This window comes from Ambystoma mexicanum, chromosome 13 (genome assembly GCF_040938575.1).
Source record: "Ambystoma mexicanum isolate Mex_15411 chromosome 13, UKY_AmexF1_1, whole genome shotgun sequence".
NCBI classification, from domain to species: Eukaryota; Metazoa; Chordata; class Amphibia; order Caudata; family Ambystomatidae; genus Ambystoma; species Ambystoma mexicanum.
In genome coordinates, this window is record NC_090938.1 from 734,012,469 (window position 1) to 734,033,258 (window position 20,790).

General features: G+C 49.9%; 1 protein-coding gene across 2 annotated transcripts in view; it reads left to right on the plus strand.

The window, feature by feature from the left end:
- LOC138521846 (kelch-like protein 20) overlaps positions 1 to 20,790 on the plus strand; it is a 263,869-nt gene that overhangs the window by 68,026 nt on the left and 175,053 nt on the right. For both annotated transcript variants that reach the window (XM_069634988.1, XM_069634987.1), the window contains exon 3: positions 8,975 to 9,161. In XM_069634988.1, the coding sequence (XP_069491089.1) occupies positions 8,975 to 9,161 (187 nt within the window). The remainder of the gene's footprint in view (positions 1 to 8,974; positions 9,162 to 20,790) is intronic.

The window sequence follows — 20,790 nt, forward strand, 5'->3', positions numbered from 1 at the left end:
GCTTTCGTCGTTTTCCAGCTTTCTTTTCTCGTGCTTTCGCTTCCTCAAATCCCTGAAACTCCCCCCACCCCCCCCCCCCCCCCCCGCCCCCCTAACTGGGAGCACCTGTCGCCCAAACATTGAACTTCTAACTTGGTGAACTTAAACTTCGTCGGGATAACCCGACCTGGGGTGGTAGCTCCGGAGGAGTTACAGCTTCTGTGGATTCACTTGGACTGCGCTTGAGACTGCGATACCCAGCCGTTGGTGGCCGCAGTGATGTAGTTTCCGTATTGTCACGTAGCTAGTTCGGTTCTATGGTGCCCAGACCTCATCCGTTCTCTGTGGTATTTTTGGTGGGACGCTGTGGCGATTCGGTTCCCGGGTCTATCTGGGTATGGGATGGCGAGCACTGCCCGGGCTTGTGAGCAGGCGGTCCAGAGGGCGAGCGTCGGGCCGAGGGCCCATTGAGGATCTGTGTTTCGAGCCAGTCCCATGCTTCTTTGGGGTTGTGGAATAGATGGGTCGTGCCCTTGTGGTGCACCTTGAGCGTTGCCGGGAAGAAGAGAGCGAACTTGATTGACAAGGAGTGAAGTTTCTTCTTGACGGAGTCAAACGACTGGCGGGCCTTCTGGACCTCTTTGGTATAGTCCCGGTAAAACCCCACTCTGTAGCCGTTGTATGTGATTGAGCCGGAGGTCCGTGCCATCTGCAGGATAGCCTCTCGGTCCCGGTAATTGAGGAGATGTGCGATTATTGTTCTGGGCGGGGCTCCTGGGGCGGGTCGCCCGGTGGGTTCCCGATGTGCTCTCTCAATGGAGAAGAATTTCGACAGTTTCTTAGGGGCAAAGACATGAGTCAGCCAGTCTTCTAGGAAGAGTTCGACACTGGGGCCTTCCTTTTTCTCCGGGATCCCGAGGATCCTGAGGTTGTTGCGACGTGCCCTGCCCTCACTGTCTTCGGCCCGGTATTCAAGTTGGTTGACTTTTTGGGCAATTATGGCCAGTTGTTGCTCCAACTGGCGGACATTGTCTTCTGTGTCCGACACTTTATTCCGCTTCCCCGGCCCTGGACGACCGGTTACGGAGATCCTGGCGTAGGAGGGATACTTCTGTGGAGACTCCGCCTATTTTAAGTTCCAGCGATGTTCTCGAGTCCCCAATTGACTTCATTAAGTCATTCAGGGAGAGTTGGGGGTCCTGAGTTTCTTCCCTGTTCCCTGTTGCCTGCTTCCGCCGGGTTTTGTGTCTCCTAGCGAGAGGGGGTCTCTACTGTGTAAAGGTCCATTTTACTCTGCAAGGTTTGCCGCTTAGCCTTGTCCTTGCCCATGGCCAAGTCGTTGATTTATGTGAGGATTTAGGCCCGGGTGGATCGTGTGGACGCCCTTCCGGGATTGCCGAGGAGACCAAGTTGAGGTGGGCTTGCTGGTCGTCTGTCTGTCGGCACTCTGTCCCAAAGCACTGAGAGGGGCTATGTAGGTTGCTGAGAGCCAAACCCCTTTTCTGGGTGGTCCGGCGTGCTTGTTGTGGGGTCTGAGGTCCTCTGGGGGGGCTGTCTTGTAGTTGCGTACACGTAAGGACCGTGCCCGCCGTCTCGGCTGTGTTTTGTTCCTGAGTGGAGTGGAGCGCAGGGGGTACCGAACCCCCCCACCCCCCCGCGCCACCTACACTTTCGTAGGGGTAGTGTCTTCTCGGGGGACCGTTGGTCGTAGGGTGGCAGCTCGGTCTTCCTGCAGTGATGGTACCCCAGGCCCTTGGGCTGGGGAGGCCCAGTAGAGTCCGGGGGGAGTTTGCTTGATCCCACCAGGAGTTCTTCCCCCTTTGTGGGGTGTGTTCAAAGCTTTTATGCCTGTAGGGCTGTGAGTCTTGAGGCTATGCGTTTTGAGTCCTGCATCAAAGGCCCCCATCCCCCAACAATTGTGCCCCTAAGATGCCGCTTAGGCAATTTTGCAGTGTGGGGATGAAGTTATACGAGTTGGCACCAGTACAAGGTGCTTACCGAGGTGGGGGCGGGGAGCGCCTTTAGTCCCCTCTGCTCGGGTCTGCTGCTGTCGTGAGGGGGGGGGTTGTGCCGCCTCCTTTATGCGGGTCGCTGTCCCACGGTTCGCCGTATTGGGGGGGGAGGCTCCACGTACCTTGTCGTTGCTTTTGGGGGAGCGTGACACTGCGTTGTCGGTGTCGCGGCTCAACCCCAGGTGCTGCTGTCTCGCTGGTGGGGGGTGAGGGACGGGGGGCGGAGGGGTTCCGGCGCCGAGCCTCTTCCCCGTATTCGCCCCCGTTTGTGCAGTCCGGTCCGGCCGCGTGGGTAGGCGTCTGGCTGTCCTGAGTGGTGCAGCTGGGGTCCCAGTCGTGCCGCGGCACGGGTGCCCGTCCGTAGGGGAGAGAGGAGCTCAATGCAGGTGTCGATGTGGTGCAGTCTCCCGCTGCCCACGATGTGTCTAACACGCTGGCCCAGAGGAAGAGGGGTGGAGCGACCGCTCTCGGCCACGTAGCAATGGCGGCGAGTCCCGCGCTGGCGGGCCCGGGGTCGCGTCTCGCCTCTCCGGGACTGTTTACGCCCCAAGTTGCAGCAGTTGTTGCCTGGGTGCGTCCGCCACCGAGATATCGTCTTCTGAGGCCGGGTGGTTCAGGTATACGGAGTTTTAAACAGGATATATTGCGCGGCCGCCGGGAGCCACAGACGATTAGCTCCTCATGCGCGGCTCGCGCATGCGCAGTCCGAGGATTCATTGTTGAAGGATATAGACCTTTGTAGGAAAATATTTAAATCTAATATTCCAGAGCATCCTAAGCTGTTCCATGTCTGTTTTCAGCATTTTATCCAGCTTTACCTGCAGCCCTCGTTTTAGGATGGGAATGCAAAGGAAAGAACAGACCGGTGTGAAAAAGCTTACAGGTGGCAACTTAGGATGCTTGGAAGTCCTACATAGTGCTGCTTGGTAGCTCGGACCATTGTGTGCTCCATTTCAAAAGCCTGTCCTAGGCTTTGTTGTAATTATGGAGTATTCGGGTGGGGACCATTCTTTGTCTTGTGTTCTTTTTGAGGTAAGTGATAAAATCCTAGAGCCTCCTGTTCCCATCACACTTCCTGTATGGATGTGGGTCTAGTGGTTTACCACAGTTGAGCAAGAACTGCAAGATTGCTTTGTTTTAAATAAAACTTGTTTGGCAATCGTCATAAGTGGGGATGCTGAATGCACTATTAGAACTAAAAACTGCAGCATTTGATGAGCTACGATTATACAGTTGTGCAACCCTTAATGCTAGAAATTGGCGTTACCGTTGCCTGTATGGGCCCACTGTATTTTACTACCTCATGCATTGCATAAAGTTTTTTTTACAAAGGTTGAGTACCATTTCCACGATACTCTACCTTGCTGGCGAATAAAGTGAAATTATGGGATGTTTGAAACTTTTATTTAACATTTACTGTAAACAAAGTTTGTTTGCAGTAAATCCCCTTTGTAAGGGGATTTAAGGGTTTGGGGGGGAATACCACAAAAAGAAAACATTTTGAATTTTTTTCAGCAAAAAAGTCGGGCGGGTTTGTCTCATGGGTGGGGGAAAAGAGAACCTCTTGGACAGGTCAATATTGGTGGGGAGAATGTCTCCCTTCCCCTGGCCTTGCTCAGGCTTTTAGGCAGTTTGTGTTGTCGTGAGGGCGGGTGGAAGGTGGATGGTGGACATGTGGGTAGTCCCTACTCGTCCTCGTCTCAGTATGTCGCACGACGATGGGATCTTCTACTCTGCAAAAACATGTTGGGTACTAAAGGGGTGTGTGTCTGTCTCTTTGGGGTAGGAGAGTGAGGGAGATAGGCGGGGGGTGAAAATACTGCATTCTCCTATAATAGTCATCACTAGTGCCATAAGGGTTATCCCCGCTCCATGAGATCCTCAGGCTGAGTACCACCCCCCGGGGGGGTACTATCGTATAGCCACCTGGCCTCATGGGAAGGGGCTACTCCATTGGAGCAGTTGCTATTGGAGACTTGCTTAGTTGGATTTATGTATTTTGATTGTGTAAAATATATTTTTTTCTTTTGTTAATTTATTTTTAATCTTGGTTTCTTAAGGAATTTTTAGCCAGCCTTCCTAAAGGTGGATTTTGAACTCCAGCTCTTTGCTGCAGCTCTGTTTAAGAGGAAAATCTTGATCTCTGAAAGTGCTGTGTTTTTTTTTTTTTTTTTGGTCCAGAAGATTTGTTGAAACATATAGGGCTCATTTGATGTGTGGTGCAGATTGTCCCGGAGAGGGTGTGGACCTTGTGGACAGCTTCGTAAAACTAAGCGTACTACTAGAGTCTGCTTGATTGGTGGGGGTGGAGTTTTAGTATGGCATAGCACATACTGGCGACCTTTTACGTACACAACAAAACGGTAGAGGGGTGAGGGGTTGTTCCGTTCAGAAGTTCCTAATCGGTCACACAGGAACTTAAACCCTGTATGAGGAAAACTGGACTATGTCTAATGCTACTCGAGGTCCTCTAGTATGAGATCAGCATAATATATTACAGACAGTAGTGTAACGCCATTCTGCTCAAAGGGTCACATTGGAATTAGAGAAGAACTGATGGAGGAAATGACATGGAACCATGTAAAACACATTTACAAACCCTTTTCAAACAAGTAGAACCATTGATACCTTAGGTATGTTGTTGCAAAGAATAGAACATAACAGAAATGTGCATAGACACATGTACAAGTGTTTCGTGACAGCATGTATCCATACACACCAGCCCTTTGATGCATTTCCCACACTGCCTACAAGGATTTAAACATGTTGGCTTGTTGACGATGCATATCAAATATGATCATTAGAAGTAGAAAACTGTCTTGAACCCACAGATTACTACTCTCCCTGAAGAGTGAAATCTTGTTTCAGGCGGTATAAATGACAGATGTCTCTTCGGAAGACATCCTCATAGCCACCACTAGACTCAAGTCAGCTTCCTCTCTTGATCTTATTGGCCTCGGGCTATTAGAGGAGATCATGCCTGATGTTGGGCAGAAACCTGTGCAGTTCCCTTAGGGACCACTGCAAAAGATTTAGGACTACAGGTGGTTGGCAGTAAACCCAATTGGTAGCAGTCTGTACCACCCAGATTTACCTGGTAGCTGTGGCTGAGCAGTCAAGACGTCTCTCAAGATGAGTTGGGCAGTATGCAGAGTATACACAATAGGTACAGAGACACAGTAGTACAAGCAAACGCTGACCAGAGCTTTGGTGTTAAAGTATATAATTATTTATTTAAAGACGCACTTGCAAATTACACTAGCACAAAAAGAGGTAAGTAAATTCAACACAGTCACTATTACTAGATGTACATGCCTTATTCCTTATTAGACAAGTCTTAGTTAACACCACATATTTCCAGACAGAGGTGAGCGCTTAACTAAAGATGGCACTCCAATAAGTTAAGAAAAAGGGAGGGGAAAAGGCAGAAATTAGGAAAAGCACACAACACAATACTTTAGAAGCACCCAGCAAGGCAGGAAAGTCAAGTCTACTTGTGAGCAAAATGTTCAGAGGCCAGGGTCCCTCTTAAGAGAGAACAGAGCACCAATGCGCCCAAGATCACACAGCTTAAAAGTCTTAATTATTTTCTGAACTCCCTGCAAGACTTTAAGTCAGCTCAGAAAAGTTCAGTTACCACTTGGGTTGGCCCTAGGCTGGCTAAGTGGAGGCTTTAAGAGTCACCCCACACAGACCGTTGCGAGGGAGGCCAGGCGAACACAGTACCTTCAAAGTGGAGAGGATCCTCCAGCGTGGGCAGTTGTTCCTGACAGCAGGTGCAAGTCACAGCGTCGTCCAGAGGAACAGATGGTCTCGACATGGAGGAAAGCTGAAGGTCGTTGCACTGCCAGAGAAGAAACCAGCCGCGGAGTTCTCCGGTTAAAAGGTAAGACACTTTTATTTGCGGTAGTGGAAAAACCGTGGTATCCCGGTTGCCGGGGTGCTTGGCACAGGCAAGGCGGCCACGAGACGATCTGGGAAGGCGAAAAGACGGGCAAACTGGTTATCCCCACCAGTCAAAGGAAGAAGACTCTCCGGGCTGGAGATCACCTCTGTCGTCGGGGAAAAGTGGTGAGACGGTTCAACAGGGCTCCACCGGTGGTGTCGTCGTTGCAGGTCGGCTCAGCTTCTCCCTCATCGGATTCTCAGGTCCTGTGGCGACTTCTGAATTTTCAGCCCCCAAAGCCCTGCTTTTATGCAGCACATCCCCATTCACTCAGCCTAGCTGTCAATAAAACATGCTAAGTGGTGAGCCGGCCGGCTCACCACTTGGGCCAATCACATAAGAGTGTGACTTGAGTTACCAAGGTAACTCAGTCCAGGATGCCTAAACCCCCTCCTACACCCCCTGTGGTACCCAGACAGAGTGGCACCACTTTTGGAGGCTTCTGTGGAGAAGCCCGCCAAAAAGTGGATCAAAGGGCCCGACTTGGGTTGGAGTCACAGAAGCGAACACAAACGCCATTTTGTAACAGAGTATCGGCAAAAAATACCAACCAGTGATTTTATATTAATTTAATAAACCCGCGGTATGTTCGAGGCTATATTAAAAAGTGGTAGCCTCGAACAATGGGAAAATCCCATAGGAAAATATTCGCAGTAGAATATAAAAAGTAGTATCCACTGCCACCAGCCAAAACTCTATCAGGGGGGACGGAGACATGCCCCCTCGAACAGACCCCGGGGCAATCGAATTGCCCCGACTAGTACGTCCACAATATGATGGTTTGTACTGGTTTCTGTTAATAATTTGGGACTAGTAAAGCCAATGGTGACTTTACATGCCCTGGGAGACAGTCAGTTCCAGGGTATGGAGTCTGTTTGGGGGTCACTATGACACCCCTGGGTTACTGCACTGAGGGTGCTGTGTAACCCACATACCAAAAACACATGAAGCCCTGTGGGGTAAAGGACCCCATAGCCCATAAAACACATTCAAAGTCAAAGGAACCCCTCAAAACATGTCTTAAGAGTGGGAGTAAAAGAGTCTCACTCTTAGCAGGAGAAAAAATAAACCCCAAAAATCCAGCAAAGCTGCTGGGGGACTCACTAGGTTTGGGAAATTAGCATTTACAGAGAATTCTCCCTAACACCTGATTTTGCTCCTTGGGTTACCCAAGCCGTTAATTCCTCATGTAACATCAGCCAGATTCCATCAGAGTTTAAACTGGCCCTGGTTGTCCCCCCTTTTGAAAAAGCCCACCCTTTATCCTTGTGCTCCGGCTAACATCCGTCCAATCCCTCTTCTTTCTTTTTCTATGAAACTTCTGGAATCTCTTATCTTCCCTCTGCCTAGCTAATTTCTGGAGGAATCACTTTTTTACTACTTTTTTTGACTCATTCCAATCTGGTTTCCATCCAGGACGGGGCACGGAGAGCGTTCTGGTCTCCGCTTTAGATGACCATGTTAAGTTTGGTCAACCAAGGTGGCGTTGGCACGCTCATTCTTTTAGATCTTTCAGCGGCCATTGATGCAGTCGAACATTCTATTCTGTTGGACCTTCTCTCTCTGGTGCTGGCTTCTCCGGCCCAGTCCTACTATGGTTTAAGTATTTTCTGTCAAAGGTCAAATTCTTTCGCCTACCTTTTCGTTCTTCGGTTTCCTCTGTCTTCTGGTGTACCCCAGGGCTCCACCTTGTACCCTGTTCTATTTAATGTATACATCCAGCCTTTTGTTGGTCTCATCCACTCCCATGGCCTCATTGCTATTCCTACGTGACCGATACCCTGATTATTGTTCGGCTTAATCTGGTGAAACCTAATGCTGCTTCTCAGTTTAGGGGTTGCTTGGAGGCTGTGGGTCAGTGGATGAGCCCCAGTTGAATGCGGACAAGACTGACGTCCTTGTTGTTGGTCCAACCTGTGCCTCTGTGTTTTGGACTCCTCTCCCCTGCCCCCCGCCCCTCCCCCACCCCCTTCTTCTCGGTTTGTTTCTGCTGCTGTGGATTTGGCCATGAAAATTCATTCTACTCCATCGATGGAGGCTCAAGTTGCTGCCACCTGTCGGGCTGGGCATTTCCATCTAAGATCTTGCAGAAAGTTCTACAATTTCTTCCTTCATCAGTGCATGCCCCTGTTGTGGCTTCGTTAACTATCTCATCCGTCGGCTTCACCTTTTACAACATTTGGCAGCAAGAGTAGTTACTGGCACTCCTTTTGGTTTGCACATCTTGCCTATTTTGCTTATTGGCTTCCTGTTGGGAGGTGGATTGAATTTTAAGGTGCTTTGTGTTGTTCATAGGGCCTTTTATGCTAAAGGTGCGGATTATCTGCAGGAGAAATTCTGTCCATTTTATACCAGCCCTCCCTCTTCGCACCCAATATGGCTGCTTTATTCAGGTTCCTTGAGTGCGGTTGTCAGGAATGGGTGGCCACACTTTCTCTGCCGCAAAGCTATGGAATGCCTTGTCTCTATTGGGTCTATTGAGAATCAGCTGTCGTTTAGACTCCAATTGGTTTTCCCCTATTCTGTTGGTTTTGTTTCTAGCGCAAGATGCCATTCGTGAATGGGCGCTTTATAAAACCTCTCAACATAAACTCAATAAATACTGTTAATAAACTACAGCATTTTTTGTTTTTGGATCTCGCTATTCTGATTCTTTTGTTTAATTTATTTTTGGTACCCATTTTATGTTCTATTCTTTGCGACAACAAGGTATCTATGCTTCTACTTGTTTTAAGAATCTGTCATTAAAAGTGTTTTGTAAATATTTTTTACACAGGTACTCTGTTTTTCTCTAGCTTTAATGTGCCCTTTTAAGCAGAATCATGTTAAACTACTGTAATTGTGCTGATCTCATACTAGATGTCCTTGAGTAGCACAAAATGTACCTTGTATCTATACAGGGGCATGTGTGGCCCTAAGAGCTCATTTAAAGCAGTGTGCACGTCGATCCCAAGAATGGATCTTGCAGACTTTTGTGGCAGTATGATGGCTGGTCGCTTTTGTTGCTCAAAGTTCTAAATTGTGTGTGTCTCAACAGGTGTTTGAACATATCCGGCTGCCCCTCATCAGCCCATACTACATTCATGATGTCATTGAGTCGCAGAGTGTGGTGAAGGCCTCGTTACAGTGCCAGAGACTTATCTCTGAAGCTAAGGACTTCCTCCTCCTTCCTGACCGGCGCAGTGAGTTATTTGGACCACGGACCCGGCTGCGCAGGTCCACAGGTAAGACTGCCACTCAGTCCCCATCATTTTTCTTCCCTAGTCTTACCTATTGCCTTCCGTTAGCTTCTGCCTACATGCCCCTTTTTTTCTTTTTTTTTTTTTCCTCTGACCTCGCTGCCTCATCAACTCTACCCTTTACCCTCTCCTTGTTCCCTCTCCCCATCTTTCTCCTATTTCTCTGAACTACTTTTCACTCACCTTCGATTTCGTCACTTTCCCCTCCTAATAAGTGCTTTTGTCTCAATCACCACTTTACTAACAAATGTTGTCATCTTCACCCTGGTTAATCTGTTTCTCCGTTATTAATTTCTCCTTGCTCTTCATTTTTTTTTTTTTATACCCCTCCTTCATCGCAGCAGTTTCTCGCTTCTTTTGTGCTCTCATTCCTTCCTCTCTCACTTGGTCCTTCTTGGGTAAACGGAGGGCAACAATCGGTGGGGGATCAGGGCAGCTTACTCAACCCTGGGTGAAAAATTACCAGTTTACTTTGTGAAAATCCCAAAGTTGCTAAAATGTATGCCACATATTGTCTGAAGTTTTTATCAGCACCATTGGGGTATTTGAGTGCAGACCTAGCTTTCAGAAGCAAGAACATTTTACAAATCATAGGGGAAAGGGACACGGTGAAGGGAGGAGAGATGCGAGGTAGCAAGGAGCTAATAGCGGACGTTTGGCATTTTGATGGCAATGGATCTACAAGCAACCTGGGAAAGGAAACTGGAGCAGGTGGTTGTCGGAAGCAGATCACTCTCTCAGGTTGGTTGGAGAGTGGAGGGATTGCAGACCTAGGTGCTACTTGAAGTAGTCTTGCGTGTCTTCCTGAAAGGTAGAAGCAATGAGGCAGGAGGAGGTTCCAAAGTCTGCAGGCATGGACGAAGAATGCTGGTCGTCTTTCCTTCCTGCACCGGCATAGTTCAAGTCTGCCCATGTCTTTACTCCTGATGGATTGTAGACCTTCGGAGATGCTGAGTTTCTCCACGAGGTAGCTTGGGGACTTCAGGTTGATGGCTTCGTAGAGGATTTGAAGATGGATACCTGGTTGCAGTGGGAGCCAGTGCAGCTCGATGAGGGTCTGGGTGATGTGGTTGAATTTGCGGAGTCCTGTTTCAACATGCAGGCCGCATCTTGGGCGTGTCGTTGCTAGAAGGCCCTTCCAAAATGGCATTGCCACCATCCAGGCGGGAGAGGAGCAATGCTTGGATAGTATATCTGAAGTTGTTTTCTGGCATGAAGGGCTTGATTTTTCACTAAAAGAGGAAGTTGATGGGGGCGCTGCTGAGCAGCTTGCAAAATTGCTATAAGCCTTAAGCCTTCGTGGCTGCCTCAGCTAATTCGGCCCGTTCTATGTTCACATTGGGTGCCCTGAGGGCGAACATTTTTCGTTGTTGGCAGAGTTTGATCAGCCTGCGTTAATCCCTGCTGCAGTATTCGCTTTCTGAAGAGGTGAGGCTGCACAGGCCTGGTGCGAGAGGTGGAGCAGCTACGAGTGTTGGCACAGAAGAGGTCACAATCTGAGGACTGTGCCTGCCCACTACACTGCTGAGATTGGACTGGCCTCCGGGTAACCCGGTTACATGCTGCTGTGAGTGGGGGGGTCCCGTTGGGGAGGAGCAGGCTGGTGTGGGGTGGGGGACGCTCTCCGAAGTGGCTGGTCTGGCTTGCAGCTCCCGCGATGCATGGTGACTGCAGGCAGTGGGGCCCCGGGCTGCCGGGAGCTGCAGCACTGATTTTCAACACTGGAGTGGTCAGTGGCTCATGTACATGGTACACGTTTGGTGCCTGCTCTTGGGCACATCCCCAGCATGGTTGCTGCTGGGAGGTGGGTGAACATCTTGAAGTCGCTGGATCGCAGGAAACCCATGTTTGTGGAAGTGGGAATGCCATTTTTGCTAGGGGGGGGGCGGATGGGTTTTATACCAATTACTTGATGCAATCCAGATGAGCACTGATCCTAATCCATAAGTAGGTTAAGTTCGAGCTGTTATAGTCACATGTTGACAGATGGCTGTTACGTGGTAGTATACTGTAAGCTGTTGTGGGGGAGTAGTGGTGTTGGTTACTTCGTATTTGGCTATTCTTGATGACCCGACATTCTTATGACTTGTATGTTGATGCCAATCATATGGGGGAGGCGACATGAAAACAATTCTAGATCTAGAACTAATAAGTCAAAAAGTGGGGGTTAGTTTACGCCAGCTCGTGACACTCCGCGAACCAAAGAAAATTGCTTGATTGTAATGAACCATGTCGCACTTGCTCGAGAGATAGAGGTACAGGACCCCACCTCTAAAATGTAATGAACATAGAACACACCCTCCTGCATAAAATGCGCCACACTTGATGTTCGGTGATTCAGTTCTAGAATTGTCTTAACAAACTGCCCTCCCTGGTAACACGTGTTTCGGCAAATATAAAATGCCTTTCTCAAACCAGGGCTATACATCGCATACATGAATTGAAAATAAATGTATTTCTGATGCTTGTTAATCTGCTTAGAATCACATGCTGTGCCTATGGTCCGACATCCAGTGGTAACCGCAGAGTATTGCATCTTGTCTTTCGGGGGACCGAAAGGGGACGTCGGCATAGGCGTGTCTGAAACACTATCCCTATCGTGACGTGTGTAGTACCCAAAATCCCTCACGCGCCGAGGTCCCTCAGATTGTTTTTTTCCGCCCAGATAACTGGTCGCCCTATAGCAGAGCTCTTCATGAGACATTGTTTATCTTACCGAAATGTCAGTTTAATCCCTGTTAAGTCACTTCGTCTATCAAGAACATCTTCGACAAACTATGGGGGAACCGTCTACGGCTGTGGATTCCGGCACCTAAGTTCCAGCGTTCGGACCGCCACGTGGTCGGGCCTTTTGGCTGGCCAACACAGTAGGGAGAGTGGGCTCGGGGTTTGCCATACTGCAATGTCTTTCCTCTTTTCCACTTCTTTCCTTTTAAGTCTAGTCACCCTTCACTTCTGCTATGGAAAGGACTCCATTTAGATTCTGCCCTCTGTGAAGGGTCAGATATCTGTGGAAAGACGAGCACACTTCGTGTATGCTTGTCTCCCCCCCCTAGAGCACTAAAGCGGTGTTCGGCGTATAGACTCCTAAACCTAATCCCTTAAGGAGCGCCGGTGGGCCGCGTACGGTATGTCACGCGTGGAGCCTCCCTCCCCTGCCGCAACACCAGCCGAGCGTGACGGGGGTACATCAGATGACCAAACGTCCAACGTGGATGTTGTAGACCTTGAGGCGGACGATTCTAGAGCCGCCACGCCCGTCCCTGACCCTTCCAGGCTCGACTCCGGTCTTGCTACAGGGACCACACCCGGTGACAGGGGCGTACAATCGCACCACACAACACACAACTCAAGCGCCCTCCTCGACGACATCGTCGAAGAAGGCGCAAGCGCCATCGGATCGATCTGATCGAAGCCTTCCCCGCATCCGCAGCAGCACATGACGACTGGGCTTAATAAACACAACAAAGGCGCTACTCCCCAAACTGCACACGCCAGAGTTTCTGAACAAGAAACTTCGAATTTCAAGGTTTCCAAGGCCCGTGCAGGCCCGAAAACTACGAGTAGGCCTCTACCCATGAAGCCATCATTGGAGGCGTTGTCCCCCGAAGATTCGGTAACTATCAGTAAGAGCATCAACAAGATTGCTACGGCGGTGGGCCTAGTACCGGTTTCGCCCACAGTTATGGGCCAATCCGCCGAAAGGTTTTCCATGGTTTTGGGAGACGATCCTGAGGACTCTTACGAAGAGAGCCAGGTACCCCTCTCAAGCCCCCTGAGGAGATCCTCTGAACGCCTTAGGGCGGAGGACCCGGTTCCTGCTCAGCTGGGCCCAATTGGGTCATCCAAGTGGACCACTGAGCAATTTGAGGGGTATATGGATCGGCTGCAGCATGTTTTCGGGGCTTCTGGTCAACCTCCGCCGAAAAAAGCTCGGGTAGTCCCTAACCCTCATACACAAGTTGCCCAACACTTAGATGTTCAACACTATGTTAATTATCAAGAAGATATCCAGAAGGACACGTATAGAGACCTCTATACAGAAGAAGAGGAGACTTCTTTTCTGGACAATTATGGGGAAGATCAAGGCGCAACGGACGACTGGGAAGACACCCAGCAGGACGATCACAATTCTGATATCGTTTGCCTCGACTCTTCCCCCATCCTCGCTGGTTCGGCAAGCTCCCCCGGTGGATGATCAAATGGCTTTCAACACGTTGAAAAAAACAGCAGAATTCTTTACAATTGCCACGCTTGAAGCATTGCCTGAACAGGATTTCACGGAAAACATTATTAATGACAAGCCTCCGGCTAGCCAGTTTATCCCTCTCTTGAGCTCTGTAAAGAGACGGCTGGCCCCTTCCTTACTCGCACCCGCTCAGACTAGGACTGTGAACCCAAGGGTCAAAACTCTTCCGGCCCTCCCCCACCGACCCGCTTTACATCAAAGGGCACGCAATCCCAGACTCGCTGGTGGTGACCAACACTCGCAAAAGAGCATGGGGGGTTCCCCTTGCCACGGGAGAGTCACCCCCGGACAAGGAGTCCAAAAGGTTGTATGCCTTAGGCAAACGGGTCACGTCGGCAGCTGCTTATACCGTCCGGATTGCCAATAACACGACGTTACTGGCAAGCTACGTCGACGCCCAATTGAACCTACTCCAGGAAGGCCTTCAGGAGGGTCCGGAGCCAAGCTTCTCGCCATTGTCTCGGGGGGCAAACTTGCCAATTTGTAAAGAATACCCTGGACTCTGCAGAGACAGCAGGCAGGTCCCTCGCACAGGGTACTCTCCTAAAGAGACACGCGTGGCTGTGCATGTCGGGTTTTAGACCTGAGACCCAGGCATCCATCATCAACAAACCCATAGAAGAGGCTAACCTCTTCGGGAAGGTGGTAGACGATGCGTTGGAGACAGCCAAGAAGGAGCATGAGACTAAATCGCTGCACCAGATTTCCCAAAAACCCTCTTCATAGAGAGGCAGCAATTCTCAATAATAATTTCGGCACGGGCAACTTCAACTCAAGTGAACCGGCTGCAAGCCCCACTTACTACCCCCAGAGGGGTCAGAAGCGCGGAAAGAATAGAGACCGAGGCTCCAATTCCAGAGGTGCGTCAACCTCGGGTCAGAAATGACCACCAAGTTCAGGTCCCCTCCCATGTCTCCCCGGTCGGGGGGCGATTAACATCTTTCCTCAAGGCATGGGAGGGTTAACTTCAGACCAGTGGGTATTAAAGACGGTCGCCCACGGTTACTGCGTGGAATTCCCCTGACCCCCCCCACAGTTCAGACCGCCGAAACATCGACGCCTTTCACTGGAACATCTGCAGATCCTGGTCCAAGAGGTGGAGGCGATGCTGGGAAAGGACGCCATAGAAGCCGTCCCGATTCTTCAGGTAAATGAGGGTATTTATTCAATATACTTCCTTGTACCCAAAAAGGATCTCACCATGCGTCCTGTTCTAGACCTGCTCCCAGCGAACAAGTTCATAAAGCCCCAGAAGTTTTGCATGGTAACACTGCAAGAGGTGATCCCATTGCTAAAACAGGGGGACTTCATGACAACATTGGAAATGAAAGATGCATACTTTCATATTTCAATACTACCAGCGCACAGAAAATTCCTCAGGTTCGTGATTCAGGACAAACCCTACCCGTTCAAGGTACTCCCCTTCGGCATAGCCTTGGCGCCACAGGTGTTTACCAAGGTAGTGGCAGCGGCACACCTGCGCAGACTTTCAGTTCCAGTTTACCCTTACCTCGACGATTGGCCCATCACGGGGGATTCGTTCGATGTTTGTTTTTCGAACACCCAAAAGACAGTAGACCTACTGTTCAGCCTGAGATTTTCTATCAACGAAAAGAAATCCAGCTTCGTTCCCAGCCAAGTAAAACAGTTCCTGGGGGCTCTAATCCGCATGGAAGACGGTCTAGTCTTCCCTTCCAGCGAGAGGGTTCAGAACATGCTCTCTCAAGTTCCTCAGTATGTAGCCAGTCGGGAGGTGACGGTACGCAAAGCTATGCGTTTGCTAGGGATGATGACGTCATGCATATACTTGGTCCCCCACGCGCGGCTGCGCATGCGTCCCATGCAGGAGTGGCTCAACAGCCAGTGGTGTCAGGCCAGCGGACAATGGGAAGATCTGTTAGTTGTCTCGCCAGCCCTCGTTCTCTCTCTGCAGTGGTGGTCGAGGGAGAACCTCTTAAAGGGGAAAACCTTCACCACCCCTGCAGTGGAAGCCACTCTCACGACAGACGCATCTCTCACTGGATGGGGGGGGGGGGGCTCACCTGCTTCAACAGACAGCGCACGGAGTGTGGTCCCCTCAGGTAGCGTCCAACCATATAAACCTACTAGAGCTACTAGCAGTGTTCAAAGCATTGAAAGCCTTTCAGGAGCACCTGCAAGGAAAGACAGTGCTGGTCCTAACCGACAGCACAACAGCAATGTATTATCTGAACAAGCGGGGGGCACTCACTCTCCAGGGCTATCCAAGCTGTCCCAAAACATCTGGATATGGGCTCTCAAACACGATGTTCCTGATATCCCAACATGTTCCAGGGGAACTCAATCTTCTGGCAGACGTACTCAGCAGAGATTTTCCTCTGCCAGAAGAATACGAATGGCGTCTGCACAAAGACATTGCATCCAACGTCTTCGCAGAATGGGGGTTTCTAGAGATCGACCTGTTCGCTACTCAGGAGAACGCCCAATGCCCAGATTACGCCTCCAGGTACCCCCAGAACCAATCCAAGGGGAACGGTCTTTGGATAACTTGGTCGGGTAAATTTGTTTACGCTTTCCCCCCCCCCGACTCACCTTCTGAACAAGATAGTGCACAAGATGCACCAGGAACCAGTCACCATGATTCTGGTGGCTCCCATGTGGGCCCGCCAACCCTGGTTCGCGCACCTGATGGAAATGTCCCTCTCCCCACCAGTCCAGCTGCCCTGCCTGTACAACATGTTGTCTCAGGACAGGGGGGGAGACTCTGCACCCATGCCCACAAACTCTGAATTTAGCAGCCTGGCTCCTGAAGTCATAGAGTTTGGACATCTGCAACTCCCTCAAAGATGCATGGACATACTGAGGGAGGCAAGAAAGCCTAACGCATGTTATTGCTATGCCAGCAAATGGAAACGTTTTGTCATATGGTGCAGTTCCAAAGGCGTCAATCCCACCGATTGCTCGCCTTCACACATTGTGTTCTATCTAACCCATCTGTTGGACTCTGGGTTAGTTTTCAATTCCTTAAAGGTTCACCTAGCAGCGTTGTCAGCCTACACCACGTCGCAGCAGAAGGTGTTGTGGTGGAAAATACCTGTGTTTAAAGCCTTTATGGAAGGGGTTAAAAGAATGTACCCCCCCCCCCATCACTCACCCAGCCCCTGGGTGGGATCTGAATGTGGTTTTAACTAGGCTCATGGGACCCCCTTTTGAGCCTATGCATAAAGCTAGTCTGAAAGACCTGACTTACAAGACAGCCTTTCTAGTAGCTATCACTTCTATCAGAAGAGTTAGCGAACTACAGGCCCTCTCGGTCTTGGACCCCTTTGTTACAGTCCACAAAGAGAAAGTAGTTCTGCGCACTCATCCCAGATTTGCGCCGAAATGTATTTCGAAGTTCCATGTGAACCAGTCAAACTACCCACGTTCTTCCAGAGACCTACTAACCTGGCCGAAAGAAGCCTTCACACACTAGACGTGCGCAGGGCAGCCATGTTCTACATGGATAGAACTAAACCACTGAGGAAAACTAAACAATTCTTTGTTTCAGTGGCAGCTGTTGGAGAAGGGGACCCTGTCTCTAAATTGGTAATATCAAGGTGGATTGTCAAATGCATCACACTATGTTTCTCTCTTGCAAAGAGAGAACTGCCCTTCAAGCCTAGAGCACATTCTACTCGAGGCACTGGGGCGTCCATAGCATTCATTGCAAATGCTCTCCTAGAGTCCATTTGCAAAGCGGCAACCTGGAGTTCTGTACACACCTTTACAAAACACTATTGCCTAGACACTCACTCTAGGTCTGATTCTCAGGTGGGACAAGCAGTACTAAAACTTCTTTTTTCTACTGTTCCTTCTCACAACCCACCTCCAACTCCGGGTACTGCTCGCTAGTCTATGCACAGCATGTGATTCTAAGCAGATTAACAAGCATCAGAAGACATGCATTACTTACCGTAAAAGAGTTTCTGATGATTGTATCTGCTTAGATTCACATGCGCCCTCCCTGCCTCCCCGCTCGGGGTGTAAGGAACATAGACTTCTTACTACTTTCTCTCTTCATGTACTCACTCACTATAGCCTTGGGCTCCATCATGGCAGGAAAAATACAATCAGAGGGACCTCAGCGCGTGAGGGATTTTGGGTACTACACACGTCACGATAGGGATAATGTTTCAGACACGCCTATGCCAAAGTCCCCTTTCGGTCCCCCGAAAGACAAGATGCAATACTCCGCGGTTACCACTGGATGTCGGACCATATGCACAGCATGTGAATCTAAGCAGATACAATCATCAGAAATGTTTTTACGGTAAGTAATACATGTCATCCCAACATTATCAGCATCAGATGTGAAACCAAATCAATCACATTGCAGAACACAATCAATGAGATGCATTAAAACATAATTATAAAGTGTGTTGGTGTGAGACAGAGAAAAGAAGGGATGAATGGTAAGGTGATGAGACATAAAGAAATGAAGAACACAAATTAATTGAATTAACTCATGCTTGCATAACAGCTACATTGTTATCATCTCTCCCTCTCTTCCCCCCCCCCCCCCAACCCCCCAGCCAATCCTAGCCCAACACTGCCACCTACCTTCTCGGACATCCGGCCCATGAAGCGTGTGTCTGTTGAGGCTTTTGCCCCTCCACCCACCTTTTGCCTGTCTCACATTCTGACACAGCCCTGTCTCTGCTCTACTCTTCAATTTCTGATACGCTTGATGCTCTTGCCCCTGTCATCAGGATCCGTTTGAAGTCCAAAGCCAAGTGCAATTCCTGGTATGACTCTGACCTAGCTACACTTAAACGTAAGTGTAGGGGGGCTGAGAGGAAATGGAGGTCTTCCTGTTCATCCTCTGACAAACTGGCCTGTCGCCTGCTACAAAGGCAATACCGACTCTCTGTCCTCACCAAGGAGAGAGTCCACATTCAAGCTTGTGTCTCTGCTGCATCTAACAACTCGGCCAAACTCTTTAAAATCTGCAAGGCGCTGGCCAAACCTGCTGCAGTCTCTACCCCTCCTGTTGCCTCCCAGGTTCTTTGCAATGCCCTTGCCTCACACTTGATTTAAAAAACCCAGGACATCCTGTCCACCCTCTCCACCCACACCCCTCCTCTTCCCTCTCCATCTGTGCTTGCTGACCCTCCTTTAGCCACCCTCCCACCATCCTTCTCGTCCTTTCCTCTTTTCACCCCTGACTAGGTTGCTAGACAAGTCCGATCTAGGAAAGCCTCTTCAAAAAAGGTTCATCCCTGTTCCTCTAAAACCATCAAGGACCACATTGAGACCCTTGCTCCGGCCATTGCTGATTTTTGCAACCACTCCTTTGCCTCTGGATCCTTCCCCTTCCCTCTGAAGCACTCCTTTGTGCATCCTCTTCTCAAGAAACCCACAGCTGATCCTTCTTGTCCAGCTAAGTATCGCCCAATTTCTATTACTCCCTTTCTTCTCAAACTCCTGGAAAAGTTGGCCATCTGTCAGTTTAACCTTCATTCCAATTCTGTTGGCTGTCTCCATGAGCTGCCAGAAGCACGGAAACTGCTCTCCTGAACATCCGTGAAGATCTTCTCTCCAACCTTGACTCTAACATTCCCTCTGTCCTCATCCTCCTCGATCTCTCTTCTGCCTTCGACACGGTCAACCATACCATCCTGTTCAACCGTCTCTGTGAAAACCTGGGTATCGCTGATCAGGCTCTGGCCTGGCTGACCTCTTTCCTCTCAGATCGACCCTCCCAGGTCCAACTTGGGTCCTTCCTTTCATCTATCTTCCTCTCTACCTGTGGTGTTCCCCATGGGTCTAACCTCTCGCCCTGGCTTTTCAACCAATACCTGGCAACTCTCGCCCACTGCATTGCATTTTCTGCTCAAAATTCCAGTGCTACGTTGACAACACTCAACTCGTTTTCACGCTGCCCTCTGCCACCTCCTCTCCCTCTCTCATCTCTGATTGCCTAACTGCCATTCAAGATTGGTGTGCCGCCAATGATCTTTGTCTGAATGCCAGCAAGACGGAGATCCTCCTCATCGGCACACCTTCACCATCCTTTCCCCTCACTCTCTGGCCGGCCTCCCTTGGCCCTCCTCCTACCCCCACCTGCGAGGCTAAGAACCTCTGGTCATCTTTGACCCCACCCTTTCCTTCTCCACCCACATCCAAGGTCTCTAAAAAGTCAAATTTCCAACTGCACCTCCTCAGAGGTACTCTGCCTTTCCTCTCCTTCCCCCAGAAGCTGATGGTATCTCAAGCTCTGGTTCTCTCTAGCTTGGACTATTGTAGCAGCCTCTTTCTAAATCTACCTGCCTCTACTCTCCGCCCTCTGCAACTAATCCAGAACAGGACTGTGCGACTTGTCCTTGGCCTCAAGCCCTGGGATTGTATCTCTCCAGCTCTGAAATCTCGCCACTGGCTCCCAGTGGATGCAAGTATTCTATTCAAAACCCTCTGCATTGTCTACAAGACTTTCTGGGGCCTGGGTCCAAAATACCTTCAGCTATCCCTCCGCAAATACCTCCCCTCTTGAGCTCTTCGCTCCTCTACCTCCAACTCACTCGGGGTCACTCGTTTTTCTAAGAAATGAGCTGGGGGTAGATCTGTCTTCGGCTGGGGCCTCCCTCTGCAACAGCCTCCCTGCCACTCTAAAACTTGAGGAGAACCATCTCCGGTTCTGGAAGCACCTCAAGACCTTCCCCTTTTCTTCTGCCTTTGCTCCCCTTCTCTCCTTCTGATCTGTTCTCTCTTGGCACCATGCACCTGGCCACCCTCAGTCCTTTGGGCCCAGGTACCTGCTCATCCTGCCACCCTCCCGCACTGCCTCTGGGCCACCCCTTGCACTGGGGTCTGTATCTGTACCCATACAGCCCCCCTTTTTCTTCCTGCACTTATCAGACCTACCCTGTCTGCTGCCTTAAACCTAGCACTTGCAAATTGCTGGCTGCATTACCACTGTTTGTTGCCTTTATTATTTATTTGTTATTTATCTGTTTCTCCTCTGCTGCGCACTTTCCACCTCTTCCCCACCCCCCGCCCCTCCCTTTCCATGCACTCCCCCCCTCCCCCATGCCCTTGCGCGTTCTCAATGTCACTGGTCCTAGTAAGATCGCCGTTTTTGTTCTCCCCTGTTCCCCTCCCCTCCCTTGCCTTGTCGCGCTCTGAAACACTTGTGTACGAGCGCGATAGAAATAAAATATCAATCAAGAAGGGGCAACTCCCATAATGCTCTGGGAAGCTATTTTGTTAAAACCTGGTAAATCCAGGGAGGAATGCGGTTCTTATAATAGACCGCTATCTCTTATAAACGTGGACACTAAAATCTATGCCAAATCTATTACCAATAGATTGCTGCTTCTGATGCCCTCCTTGGGTCATCATGACCAG